At 27.4% G+C, this 14,916-nt stretch overlaps 1 protein-coding gene across 3 annotated transcripts in view; it reads right to left on the bottom strand.

Moving 5' to 3' along the window:
- spata6 (spermatogenesis associated 6) overlaps positions 1 to 14,916 on the bottom strand; it is a 34,943-nt gene that overhangs the window by 16,236 nt on the left and 3,791 nt on the right. For 2 of the 3 annotated variants that reach the window (XM_077533889.1, XM_077533892.1), the window contains exons 9-12: positions 13,801 to 13,897; positions 13,645 to 13,679; positions 13,286 to 13,422; positions 11,604 to 12,159 (exon numbers count right to left, since the gene is read on the bottom strand). In XM_077533889.1, coding sequence (XP_077390015.1) covers positions 12,018 to 12,159; positions 13,286 to 13,422; positions 13,645 to 13,679; positions 13,801 to 13,897 — 411 coding nt within the window. In that variant the 3' untranslated portion in view covers positions 11,604 to 12,017. Of the gene's footprint in view, positions 1 to 11,603; positions 12,160 to 13,285; positions 13,423 to 13,644; positions 13,680 to 13,800; positions 13,898 to 14,916 lie in introns of those variants that run through there. The other variant, XM_077533890.1, reaches the window with a different exon arrangement.

Here is a 14,916-nt window from a genome sequence, read left to right as displayed (position 1 = left end):
TTTTTTTTTTTTAAATGACCATGTATAGTAAGGCTTTTTTTTTTTTTTAAACGACCATGTATAGTCAGGCTTTTTTTTTTTTAAACGACCATGTATAGTAAGGCTTTTTTTTTTTTTTTTTTTAAACGACCATGTATAGTAAGACTTTTTTTTTTAAACGACCATGTATAGTAAGCCTTTTTTTTTTTTAAACGACCATGTATAGTAAGGCTTTTCTTTTTTTTAAACGACCATGTATAGTAAGACTTTTTTTTTTTTTATACGACCATGTATAGTAAGGCTTTTTTTTTTTTTTTTAAACGACCATGTATAGTAAGGCTTTTTTTTTTTTTTTAAAACGACCATGTATAGTAAGACTTTTTTTTTTTAAACGACCAAGGCTTTTTTTTTTTATACGACCATGTATAGTAAGGCTTTTTTTTTTTTTTTTTAAACGACCATGTATAGTAAGGCTTTTTTTTTTAAACGACCATGTATAGTAAGAGGTTTTTTTTGTAAACGACCATGTATAGTAAGGCTTTTTTTTTTTTTTTTTTTTAAACGACCATGTATGGTAAGGCTTTTTTATTTATTTATTTGTTTTTAAAAAAAACGACCATGTATAGTAAGGCTTTTTTTTTTTAAACAACCATGTATAGTAAGTTTTTTTTTTTTTTTTTAAACGACCATGTATAGTAAGCCTTTTTTTTAAAAAACGACCAAGCCTTTTTTTTTTTAAACGACCATGTATAGTAAGCCTTTTTTTTTTTTAACTACCATGTATAGTAAGACGTTTTTTTTTTTTTTAACGACCATGTATAGTAAGGCTTTTTTTTGTTTTTTTTTTAAACGACCATGTATAGTAAGACTTTTTTTTATAAAACGACCATGTATAGTAAGCTTTTTTTTTTTTTAAACGACCATGTATAGTAAGGCTTTTTTTTTTTTTTTTTTTAAACGACCATGTATAGTAAGGCTTTTTTTTTTTAAACGACCATGTATAGTAAGGCTTTTTTTTTTTTTTTTTAAACGACCATGTATAGTAAGACTTAAAGAGACCATAGTAAGGCTTTTTTTTTTTTTTTTTTTTTTTTAAAACGACCATGTATAGTAAGACTTTTTTTTTTTTTTAAACGACCAAGGCTTTTTTTTTTTTTATACGACCATGTATAGTAAGGCTTTTTTTTTTTTTTTTTTTTTTTTTTAAACGACCATGTATGGTAAGGCTTTTTTTTTTTTTTTTTAAACGACCATGTATAGTAAGGCTTTTTTTTTTTAAACGACCATGTATAGTAAGACTTTTTTTTTTTTAAACGACCATGTATAGTAAGGCTTTTTTTTTTTTTTATACGACCATGTATAGTAAGGCTTTTTTTTTTTTTTTTAAACGACCATGGATAGTAAGACTTTTTTTTTTTTTTTTTTTTTTTAAACGACCATGTATAGTAAGACTTTTTTTTTTTTTAAACGACCATGTATAGTAAGGCTTTTTTTTTTTTAAACGACCATGTATAGTAAGGCTTTTTTTTTTTTTATACGACCATGTATAGTAAGGCTTTTTTTTTTTTATTCTTTTTTTTTCTAAACGACCATGTATAGTAAGGCTTTTTTTTTTTTTTTTTTTGTTTTTTTAAACGACCATGTATAGTAAGGCTTTTTTTTTTTTTTTTTTTTTAAATGACCATGTATAGTAAGGCTTTTTTTTTTTTTTTTTAAACGACCATGTATAGTCAGGCTTTTTTTTTTAAACGACCATGTATAGTAAGGCTTTTTTTTTTTTTTTTAAACGACCATGTATAGTAAGGCTTTTTTTTTTTTTTTAAACGACCATGGATAGTAAGACTTTTTTTTTTTAAACAACCATGTATAGTAAGGCTTTTTTTTTTTTAAACGACCATGTATAGTAAGACTTTTTTTTTTAAACGACCATGTATAGTAAGGCTTTTTTTTTTTTATACGACCATGTATAGTAAGGCTTTTTTTTTATTTATACGACCATGTATAGTAAGGCTTTTTTTTTTTTTTTTTTTTAAACGACCATGTATAGTAAGGCTTTTTTTTTTTTTTTTTTTTTTTTTTTTTAATAAACGACCATGTATAGTAAGGCGTTTTTTTTTGTTTTTTTTTAAATGACCATGTATAGTAAGGCTTTTTTTTTTTTTTAAACGACCATGTATAGTCAGCCTTTTTTTTTTTTAAACGACCATGTATAGTAAGGCTTTTTTTTTTTTTTTTTAAACGACCATGGATAGTAAGACTTTTTTTTTGTAAACAACCATGTATAGTAAGGCTTTTTTTTTTTTAAACGACCATGTATCGTAAGACTTTTTTCTTTTTTTTTTAAACGACCATGTATAGTAAGACTTTTTTTTTTTTTAAACAACCATGTATAGTAAGGCTTTTTTTTTTTTTTTTTTTAAACGACCATGTATAGTAAGACTTTTTTCTTTTAAAACGGCCATGTCTAGTAAGACTTTTTTTTTTTTTTTAAACGGCCATGTATAGTAAGGCTTTTTTTTTTAAACGACCATGTATAGTAAGCCTTTTTTTTTTTTTTTTAAACGACCATGTATAGTAAGCCTTTTTTTTTTTAAATGACCATGTATAGTAAGGCTTTTTTTCTTTTTTTTTAAACGACCATGTATAGTAAGACTTTTTTTTTTAAACGACCATGTATAGTAAGGCTTTTTTTTTTTTTTTTAAACGACCATGTATAGTAAGCCTTTTTTTTTTTTAAACGACCATGTATAGTAAGGCTTTTTTTTTTTTAAACGACCAAGGCTTTTTTTTTTTTTTTTTTTAAACGACCATGTATAGTAAGCCTTTTTTTTTTTTTTAAATAACCATGTATAGTAAGGCTTTTTTTTTTTTTTTTAAACGACCATGCATAGTAAGACTTTTTTTTTTAAACGACCATGTATAGTAAGGCTTTTTTTTTTTTTTTAAACGACCATGTATAGTAAGCCTTTTTTTTTTTTAAACGACCATGTATAGTAAGGCTTTTCTTTTTTTTAAACGACCATGTATAGTAAGACTTTTTTTTTTAAACGACCATGTATAGTAAGGCGTTTTTTTTTTTTATACGACCATGTATGGTAAGGCTTTTTTTTTTTTTTTTTTAAACGACCATGTATAGTAAGGCTTTTTTTTTTTTTTTTTTTAAACGACCATGTATAGTAAGGCTTTTTATTTTATTTTTTATTTTTTTAATAAACGACCACGTATAGTAAGGCGTTTTTTTTTTTTTTTTTTTTAAATGACCATGTATAGTAAGGCTTTTTTTTTTTTTTAAACGACCATGTATAGTCAGGCTTTTTTTTTTTTAAACGACCATGTATAGTAAGGCTTTTTTTTTTTTTTTTTTTAAACGACCATGTATAGTAAGACTTTTTTTTTTAAACGACCATGTATAGTAAGCCTTTTTTTTTTTTAAACGACCATGTATAGTAAGGCTTTTCTTTTTTTTAAACGACCATGTATAGTAAGACTTTTTTTTTTTTTATACGACCATGTATAGTAAGGCTTTTTTTTTTTTTTTTAAACGACCATGTATAGTAAGGCTTTTTTTTTTTTTTTAAAACGACCATGTATAGTAAGACTTTTTTTTTTTAAACGACCAAGGCTTTTTTTTTTTATACGACCATGTATAGTAAGGCTTTTTTTTTTTTTTTTTAAACGACCATGTATAGTAAGGCTTTTTTTTTTAAACGACCATGTATAGTAAGAGGTTTTTTTTGTAAACGACCATGTATAGTAAGGCTTTTTTTTTTTTTTTTTTTTAAACGACCATGTATGGTAAGGCTTTTTTATTTATTTATTTGTTTTTAAAAAAAACGACCATGTATAGTAAGGCTTTTTTTTTTTTAAACAACCATGTATAGTAAGTTTTTTTTTTTTTTTTTAAACGACCATGTATAGTAAGCCTTTTTTTTAAAAAACGACCAAGCCTTTTTTTTTTTAAACGACCATGTATAGTAAGCCTTTTTTTTTTTTAACTACCATGTATAGTAAGACGTTTTTTTTTTTTTTAACGACCATGTATAGTAAGGCTTTTTTTTGTTTTTTTTTTAAACGACCATGTATAGTAAGACTTTTTTTTATAAAACGACCATGTATAGTAAGCTTTTTTTTTTTTTAAACGACCATGTATAGTAAGGCTTTTTTTTTTTTTTTTTTTTAAACGACCATGTATAGTAAGGCTTTTTTTTTTTTAAACGACCATGTATAGTAAGGCTTTTTTTTTTTTTTTTTAAACGACCATGTATAGTAAGACTTAAAGAGACCATAGTAAGGCTTTTTTTTTTTTTTTTTTTTTTTAAAACGACCATGTATAGTAAGACTTTTTTTTTTTTTTTAAACGACCAAGGCTTTTTTTTTTTTTATACGACCATGTATAGTAAGGCTTTTTTTTTTTTTTTTTTTTTTTTTTAAAACGACCATGTATGGTAAGGCTTTTTTTTTTTTTTTTTAAACGACCATGTATAGTAAGGCTTTTTTTTTTTAAACGACCATGTATAGTAAGACTTTTTTTTTTTTAAACGACCATGTATAGTAAGGCTTTTTTTTTTTTTTATACGACCATGTATAGTAAGGCTTTTTTTTTTTTTTTTAAACGACCATGGATAGTAAGACTTTTTTTTTTTTTTTTTTTTTTTTAAACGACCATGTATAGTAAGACTTTTTTTTTTTTTAAACGACCATGTATAGTAAGGCTTTTTTTTTTTTAAACGACCATGTATAGTAAGGCTTTTTTTTTTTTTATACGACCATGTATAGTAAGGCTTTTTTTTTTTTATTCTTTTTTTTTCTAAACGACCATGTATAGTAAGGCTTTTTTTTTTTTTTTTTTTGTTTTTTTAAACGACCATGTATAGTAAGGCTTTTTTTTTTTTAAACGACCATGTATAGTAAGGCTTTTTTTTTTTTCTTTTTTTTTTAAACGACCATGTATAGTAAGGCTTTTTTTTTTTAAACGACCATGTATAGTAAGACTTTTTTTTTTTTAAACGACCATGTATAGTAAGGCTTTTTTTCTTTTTATACGACCATGTATAGTAAGGCTTTTTTTTTTTATTCTTTTTTTTTCTAAACGACCATGTATAGTAAGGCTTTTTTTTTTTTTTTTTTTTTTTTTTTTATAAACGACCATGTATAGTAAGGCTTTTTTTTTTTTAAACGACCATGTATAGTAAGGCTTTTTTTTTAAACGACCATGTATAGTAAGGCTTTTTTTTTTTTTTTTTTTAAACGACCATGGATAGTAAGACTTTTTTATTATTTTTTTTTTTTTAAACGACCATGTATAGTAAGACTTTTTTTTTTTAAACGACCATGTATAGTAAGGCTTTTTTTTTTTTTAAACGACCATGTATAGTAAGGCTTTTTTTTTTTTTAAACGACCATGTATAGTAAGGCTTTTTTTTTTTTCTTTTTTTTTTAAACGACCATGTATAGTAAGGCTTTTTTTTTTTAAACGACCATGTATAGTAAGACTTTTTTTTTTTTAAACGACCATGTATAGTAAGGCTTTTTTTCTTTTTATACGACCATGTATAGTAAGGCTTTTTTTTTTTTTTTTTTTTTTTTTTTAAACGACCATGTATAGTAAGGCTTTTTTTTTTTTTTAAACGACCATGTATAGTAAGGCTTTTTTTTTTTGCTTTTTTTTTTAAACGACCATGTATAGTAAGGCTTTTTTTTTTAAATGACCATGTATAGTAAGACTTTTTTTTTTTTAAACGACCATGTATAGTAAGGCTTTTTTTCTTTTTATACGACCATGTATAGTAAGGCTTTTTTTTTTTATTCTTTTTTTTTCTAAACGACCATGTATAGTAAGGCTTTTTTTTTTTTTTTTTTTTTTTTTTTAAACGACCATGTATAGTAAGGCTTTTTTTTTTTTAAACGACCATGTATAGTAAGGCTTTTTTTTTTAAACGACCATGTATAGTAAGGCTTTTTTTTTTTTTTTTTAAACGACCATGGATAGTAAGACTTTTTTTTTTTTTTTTTTTTTAAACGACCATGTATAGTAAGACTTTTTTTTTTTAAACGACCATGTATAGTAAGGCTTTTTTTTTTTTTAAACGACCATGTATAGTAAGACTTTTTTTTTTTTAAACGACCATGTATAGTAAGGCTTTTTTTTTTTATACGGCCATGTATAGTAAGGCTTTTTTTTTTTTTATACGACCATGTATAGTAAGGCTTTTTTTTTTTTTTTTTTTTTTTTTTTTTTTGTAAAACGACCATGTATAGTAAAGCTTTTTTTTTTTTTTTTTTTTTTTTAATGACCATGTATAGTAAGGCTTTTTTTTTTTAACGACCATGTATAGTAAGGCTTTTTTTTTTTTTTTTTTTTTTAAACGACCATGTATGGTAAGGCTTTTTTTTTTTAAACGACCATGTATAGTAAGGCTTTAAAAAAAACAACAAAAAAAACGACCATGTATAGTAAGACTTTTTTTTTTTTTTAAACAACCATGTATAGTAAGGCTTTTTTTTTTTTTTTAAACGACCATGTATAGTAAGACTTTTTTTCTTTTTTAAACAACCATGTATAGTAAGGCTTTTTTTTTTTTTTTAAATGGCCATGTATAGTAAGGCTTTTTTTTAAACGACCATGTATAGTAAGGCTTTTTTTTTTTTTTTTTAAACGACCATGTATAGTAAGACTTTTTTTTTTTTTTAAACAACCATGTATAGTAAGGCTTTTTTTTTTTTTTTAAATGGCCATGTATAGTAAGGCTTTTTTTTAAACGACCATGTATAGTAAGGCTTTTTTTTTTTTTTTTTTAAACGACCATGTATAGTAAGACTTTTTTTTTTTAAACGACCAAGGCTTTTTTTTTTTATACGACAATGTATAGTAAGGCTTTTTTTTTTTTTTTTTTTTTAACGACCATGTATAGTAAGAGGTTTTTTTTGTAAACGACCATGTATAGTAAGGCTTTTTTTTTTTTTTTTTTTTTAAACTACCATGTATAGTAAGACGTTTTTTTTTTTAAACGACCATGTATAGTCTTTTTTTTTTTTTTTTAAACGACCATGTATAGTAAGGCTTTTTTTTTTTTTTTTTTTTTTAAACGACCATGTATAGTAAGGCTTTTTTTTTTTTTAAACGACCATGTATAGTAAGGCTTTTTTTTTTTTAAACGACCATGTATAGTAAGACTTAAAGAGACTATAGTAAGGCTTTTTTTTTTTTTTTTTTTTTTAAACGACCATGTATAGTAAGACTTTTTTTTTTTTTTAAACGACCAAGGGTCTTTTTTTTTTTTTAAACGACCATGTATAGTAAGGCTTTTTTTTTAAACGACCATGTATAGTAAGCCTTTTTTTTTTTTTAAACGACCATGTATAGTAAGCCTTTTTTTTTTTTTTAAATGACCATGTATAGTAAGGCTTTTTTTTTTTTTTTTTAAACGACCATGTATAGTAAGACTTTTTTTTTTTTAAACGACCATGTATAGGTAAGGCTTTTTTTTTTTTTAAACGACCATGTATAGTAAGCCTTTTTTTTTTTAAACGACCATGTATAGTAAGGCTTTTTTTTTTTTAAACGACCATGTATAGTAAGACTTTTTTTTTTAAACGACCATGTATAGTAAGGCTTTTTTTTTTTTTATACGACCATGTATAGTAAGGCTTTTTTTTTTTATACGACCATGTATAGTAAGGCTTTTTTTTTTTATACGACCATGTATAGTAAGGCTTTTTTTTTTGTTTTTTTTTAAATGACCATGTATAGTAAGGCTTTTTTTTTTTTTTAAACGACCATGTATAGTCAGGCTTTTTTTTTTTTAAACGACCATGTATAGTAAGACTTTTTTTTTTAAACGACCATGTATAGTAAGGCTTTTTTTTTTTTTATACGACCATGTATAGTAAGGCTTTTTTTTTTTATACGACCATGTATAGTAAGGCTTTTTTTTTTTTTTTTTTTAAACGACCATGTATAGTAAGGCTTTTTTTTTTGTTTTTTTTTAAATGACCATGTATAGTAAGGCTTTTTTTTTTTTTTAAACGACCATGTATAGTCAGGCTTTTTTTTTTTAAACGACCATGTATAGTAAGACTTTTTTTTTTTAAACAACCATGTATAGTAAGGCTTTTTTTTTTTTTTTTTTAAACGACCATGTATAGTAAGACTTTTTTCTTTTAAAACGGCCATGTCTAGTAAGACTTTTTTTTTTTTAAACGGCCATGTATAGTAAGGCTTTTTTTTTTTTAAACGACCATGTATAGTCAGGCTTTTTTTTTTTTTTTTTAAACGACCATGTATAGTAAGCATTTTTTTTTTTTTAAACGACCAAGGCTTTTTTTTTTTTATACGACCATGTATAGTAAGGCTTTTTTTTTTTTTCTTTTTTAAACGACCATGTATAGTAAGGCTTTTTTTTTTAAACGACCATGTATAGTAAGAGGTTTTTTTTGTAAACGACCATGTATAGTAAGGCTTTTTTTTTTTTTTTTTTTTTTTTTAAACGACCATGTATAGTAAGGCTTTTTTTTTTTAAACGACCATGTATAGTAAGGCTTTTTTTTTTTTTTTTTTAAACGACCATGTATAGTAAGACTTTTTTTTTTTTTAAACGACCAAGGCTTTTTTTTTTTTTTTAAACGACCATGTATAGTAAGGCTTTTTTTTTTTTAAACGACCATGTATAGTAAGCCTTTTTTTTTTTTTAAACGACCATGTATAGTAAGCCATTTTTTTTTTTTTAAACGACCATGTATAGTAAGACTTTTTTTTTTAAACGACCATGTATAGGTAAGGCTTTTTTTTTTTTTTTTAAACGGCCATGTATAGTAAGGCTTTTTTTTTTTAAACGACCATGTATAGTAAGACTTTTTTTTTTAAACGACCATGTATAGTAAGGCTTTTTTTTTTTTATACGACCATGTATAGTAAGGCTTTTTTTTTTTATACGACCATGTATAGTAAGGCTTTTTTTTTTTTTTTTTAAACGACCATGTATAGTAAGGCGTTTTTTTTTGTTTTTTTTTAAATGACCATGTATAGTAAGGCTTTTTTTTTTTTTTAAACGACCATGTATAGTCAGGCTTTTTTTTTTAAACGACCATGGATAGTAAGACTTTTTTTTTTTTTTAAACGACCATGTATAGTAAGCCTTTTTTTTTTTTTAAACGACCATGTATAGGTAAGGCTTTTTTTTTTTTTTTCTTTTTTAAACGACCATGTATAGTAAGGCTTTTTTTTTTAAACGACCATGTATAGTAAGGCTTTTTTTTTTTTATACGACCATGTATAGTAAGACTTTTTTTTTTAAACGACCATGTATAGGTAAGGCTTTTTTTTTTTTTTTTAAACGGCCATGTATAGTAAGGCTTTTTTTTTTTAAACGACCATGTATAGTAAGACTTTTTTTTTTTTTTAAACGACCATGTATAGTAAGGCTTTTTTTTTTTTAAACGACCATGTATAGTAAGGCTTTTTTTTTTTTTATACGACCATGTATAGTAAGGCTTTTTTTTTTTATACGACCATGTATAGTAAGGCTTTTTTTTTTTTTTTTTTTAAACGACCATGTATAGTAAGGCTTTTTTTTTTTTTTAAACGACCATGTATAGTCAGGCTTTTTTTTTTTAAACGACCATGTATAGTAAGGCTTTTTTTTTTTTTTTTTTAAACGACCATGGATAGTAAGACTCTTTTTTTTTTTTTTTTTTTTTTTTTAAACGACCATGTATAGTAAGACTTTTTTTTTTAAACAACCATGTATAGTAAGGCTTTTTTTTTTTAAACGACCATGTATAGTAAAGACTTTTTTTTTTTTGTAAACGAACATGTATAGTAAGGCTTTTTTTTTAAACGACCATGTATCGTAAGACTTTTTTTTTTTTTTTTAAACGACCATGTATAGTAAGACTTTTTTTTTTTTTAAACAACCATGTATAGTAAGGCTTTTTTTTTTTTTTTTAAACGACCATGTATAGTAAGACTTTTTTCTTTTAAAACGGCCATGTCTAGTAAGACTTTTTTTTTTTTTAAACGGCCATGTATAGTAAGGCTTTTTTTTTTTTAAACGACCATGTATAGTCAGGCTTTTTTTTTTTTTTTTTAAACGACCATGTATAGTAAGCATTTTTTTTTTTTTAAACGACCATGTATAGTAAGACTTAAAGAGACTATAGTAAGGCTTTTTTATTTATTTATTTATTTTTTAAAACGACCATGTATAGTAAGGCTTTTTTTTTTTTAAACGACCATGTATAGTAAGGCTTTTTTTTTTTTTTTTTTTTTTTAAACGACCATGTATAGTAAGGCTTTTTTTTTTTTTAAACGACCATGTATAGTAAGAGGTTTTTTTTGTAAACGACCATGTATAGTAAGGCTTTTTTTTTTTAAACGACCATGTATAGTAAGGCTTTTTTTTTTTTTTTAAACGACCATGTATAGTAAGACTTTTTTTTTTTTAAACGACCAAGGCTTTTTTTTTTTTAATACGACCATGTATAGTAAGGCTTTTTTTTTTTTTTATAATAAGGCTTTTTTTTTTTAAACGACCATGTATAGTAAGACGTTTTTTTTTTTTTAAACGACCATGTATAGTAAGGCTTTTTTTTTTTTTTTTTTTTTTTTTTAAACGACCATGTATAGTAAGGCTTTTTTTTTTTTAAACGACCATGTATAGTAAGACGTTTTTTTTTTTTTAAACGACCATGTATAGTAAGGCTTTTTTTTTTTTTTTTTAAACGACCATGTATAGTAAGCCTTTTTTTTTTTAAACGACCATGTATAGTAAGGCTTTTTTTTTTTTTTTTTTTTTAAAACGACCATGTCTAGTAAGGCTTTTTTTTTTTAAACGACCATGTATAGTCAGGCTTTTTTTTTTTTTTTTAAACGACCATGTATAGTAAGGCTTTTTTTTTTAAACGGCCATGTATAGCAAGGCTTTTTTTTTTTTTTTAAACGACCATGTATAGTAAGGCTTTTTTTTTTTTAAACGACCATGTATAGTAAGGGTTTTTTTTTTTTTTTTTTTTTTTTTTTTTTTTTAAACGACCATGTATAGTAAGGCTTTTTTTTTTTTAAACGACCATGTATAGTAAGGCTTTTTTTTTTTTTTTTTTTTTTTTAAACGACCATGTATAGTAAGGCTTTTTTTTTTTTTTTTTAAACGACCATGTATAGTAAGACTTAAAGAGACTATAGTTGGGCTTTTTTTTTTTTTTTTTTTTTTTTAAACGACCATGTATAGTAAGACTTCTTTTTTTTTTTTGAAACGACCATGTATAGTAAGGCTTTTTTTTTTTTTTTTTTAAACAACCATGTATAGTAAGGCTCTCTTTTTTTTTTAAATGACCATGTATAGTAAGGCTTTTTTTTTTTTTTTATACGACCATGTATATTAAGGCTTTTTTTTTTTTTTTAAACGACCATGTATATAAAAAAATATTTAAATAAGATGACCATGTATCGTAAGGTGTCTTTTTTTTCTTTATTATTTTATTTTATTTTAATGACCCTGTATAGTAAAGTGTTTTTTTGTTTTTTTTTTGTTTTTAAGAACCAAGTATATAGTCAGGTGTCTTTAAAAAAAAAAAAAAAAAAAAAAAAAAAAAAAAAAATAAATAAATAAATAAATAAACTCTTTCCATGTTTAATAAGGCGTGTTTTTTCTTTTTTCTTTTTTTTTTAAACATCCATGTATAGTAAGAGTTTTTTTTATTTATTTTTTGTAACAACCATGTACTAAGGTTTTTTTTAAACGGCCATGTATAGTAAGGCTATTTATAGTCGGGCGTTTTTTTTTTTTTTTTTTTAAACACTTCAAGTGTAGTTGAACTCAAGTCTGAAAGTCAGAAAGGAGAAGCATGAACAGACTGCGATGTCGTAGCTTTAGGCGTCATCGCTCATTGCTTGTATAGACGAAAGCGAGTGAAGTAGCGAGCCGTGCCCTTCTCCTCGCCACTCTAATCTGACGCACTGCAACTCTTGTGGCGTTTTCAATTGCCGCAAAACTATCGTTCATTTCCTGCGATTGACTTTGTGCTGAGATTGTCTATTGATTTTAATGTTTGTTTGGGAGCAGAGTTTGGGAGTGTGTGTGTGTTTGGGGGCGTTCTTGGGGATGTACGAGGAGACGAATGCAAGCCAACATGGGCGTCGGCCGTAGGATCGACTGGCAGCTGGCGTGATGGATGACAAGGTCTCTGGTGAATGTATTAAAAGTGAGCGTCGGGTCAAAGGCATCAACACAGCAACACAAATCAATACACTCTTCCTCTTTGTTTTCCCTCCTCGGCGCCCGGTAATGAACAAACATGACGGGACATCAGCGCCTCTAATTTAGCACACACACGTGTGACCACTAGCTCATAGGATCCCATCATTGGGACAACAGGCAGGTGCCTCTCTGTCTGTGGATATCCTACAAGCAAACAGCAAACATGTTTTTGTTTGCACAGACGCATTGGGAGGAATTCATCATGGCAAACGCGACAAGAGGAGGATTATGCGTCGACATCCAGCTTGAGGAGGAATGTGTAGAAATTAAAAGGGATTTTTGCACGGAAAGTTTCTGACTCAAAGGTTGTTGCTGGAATGCATTCGCGGGAATTGAGCGACTTTGAGATTCCTGTGTATTTTTATTATAATTTGTTTTGCGGTGGGTGTTTGAAAGTTCTGACATATAGACAACTTGCAGAGATCCAAATTCGAGTTTAACCTGAGGTTGTTTTTTTTGTTTTGTTTTTTTTTTTGCGAAAAGGTGTGATGATTTTATAAATAGTATAATTTTTGTTGCTCATCAATAATCAAAACAGACTGACAAGTGGATTTGTCCAGAAATGGGTCGAAAAAGGAAATGGAAAAAAAAAAAAAATAAAAAAAAAATAAATAAATAAAAAAAACAAAATATATATATATATATATATATATATATATATATATATATATATATATACACACACCGTATATATAAATAAAAATAAATTATATAATAATAATAATTTAGAAAAGGATATATGTATTATTATTATAATAATAATAATAATAATAATAATAATTATTATTATTATATAAATAAAACAAAAATAAATAAAAACAAATGTATAAGGCTCAAGTGTTTGTGCTAGTCAAAACGGCTAGCAACGTAAGGTCGAGACTAGTCAGCTTTCTCCAAACAAAGTTTTTTTTTAGTCATAAATATTGAACATGTTTAATATGTAATTGTAAAAATCAGGACCAAAACAGCTTGTTTATGCGTGTACCCAGCCTTCGATGTCCTGTTCAAGATATGAAATTGTAATATGGTGAGGTTGTAAAGCGTTCTTTCACCTTTCTCTGAGGGAATGCTTGGCAGGACCTCTCCTCTTTGAGCCAGCAGAGGCGGAGGATGCTCGAAGAGGACTTTGGCTCAGCTCATCACATCTAAATGACGGCCCGGGAGACGACCACGTGCGAGCTGACCGCATCTGCATGGGTTAAATGAGTCTGAAGTGAAAAAAACGTTTGTTGCCTGAGGGTTTATTGTCACACACATTTGCAAGAGGGACACATGCAGAGAAACAAAGGCAGAGTTAAATGACTTCAACCTGAACTGAAGGTTGTGATTTTGGTTGTTATGGTGTTTTATATTCACACTTTTTCAATGATTGATGTGTTGAATATGACAAAATGTTCTAATTAAGACTTACTCTGGATGCCCCAATGCAACTGTCAAAGAGAGAATCTGAAAGAGACAAGGACAGACAGCACTGGACCTTATTCAATACAAAAAAAACTGTTCAAAAATGACTGTCATGACACGTATTCGCTAACATTTCACAGCTCCTCTGCTCAGTGTGACCTACCAGAGTCGCCATCTAAAAGGCTGAGAGTGTGGCAGCAGTGCACGTAACCCTGTGACGAAGGAAAGTAGGTATCCGCCAGACTACTGCAAGCCGGAACCTGTCGGCAAAAAGCACAGAACAGATCATCATCACGCTGACACGTTTACTCTCGGATGTGTCAATACAAAGCAACCAGGCTTTGAAGCAAACACAACCACAGTGCTGCTCTTAAAAGCGAATGTGCCTCCTGTTGAAGCCACTTCATTAGGTATCTATTTGCTAATTGCAGTTTGACTCTCAATTACCTGGGTTAATTGTCCACAGGGGACTGCCTCAGGAAAAAAGCAGAGCAATGGCAGTGTTATTCTGGTGAATTCCATTCTTAATTCCTCCCCTTTACAAAAAGAGAATGCTCAGAGATTTTGGTTGCAGTGCATCGGGATTAGAGTGGATGTCAAAGTGAAGAGGCGGGACTTGGTATGTCACCTGTGGCCTTTCCTTCATAAAATCTCTATCCTTGATATGCAAACCCACCACAGCAGTGATACATAAAAATCAAAGCGTTCACAAATAACTGCGCCCTCCGAAAGTGAGCAGCTCTTTAGAATCCCTCGGCGAAACGTGGTCAGCGACGTCACAATCCATTAACGGCTCAGGTGAAGAGATTAACGCTGCCCTTTTATTACGACGTCCACTTAATCCTGCTGCTATATTAATCATGCTCACATTTGTCAGATCCCAAAGAGGTAGGAAATAGCCACAACACTGTGTGCGCCTGCAGAGATTCAACACATCAATTGTGAAGGAAAAAAAAAAAAAAAGTGTTCAAGGATAATAAAGCTTAGTTTTGATTGACAGTGTCAGAGAGGTATTAATCTAGTTTATTACTATATCAACTAGGCACAAAAACATGAAGGCCATACTTTTGGTATTACACGATTAATATGCGAGTGAGCTACAGCCCATCCCAGATGACTTTGGACTGGTCACCACCCAATCACATGGCATATTAAAAAAAAAAAAATCAAAAAAATCCATAGGCACATTCAAGCCTATAGAAAATTTAGAATATTCAATGAAACTAGCGTTTTTGTTTTGTTTTGTATTTTTTAAAGCGGAAGTCAATGCAATGTTGCA

Source organism: Festucalex cinctus, chromosome 10 (assembly GCF_051991245.1).
Source record: "Festucalex cinctus isolate MCC-2025b chromosome 10, RoL_Fcin_1.0, whole genome shotgun sequence".
NCBI lineage: Eukaryota > Metazoa > Chordata > Actinopteri > Syngnathiformes > Syngnathidae > Festucalex > Festucalex cinctus.
This window is presented reverse-complemented; position numbering and strand designations above follow the sequence as displayed.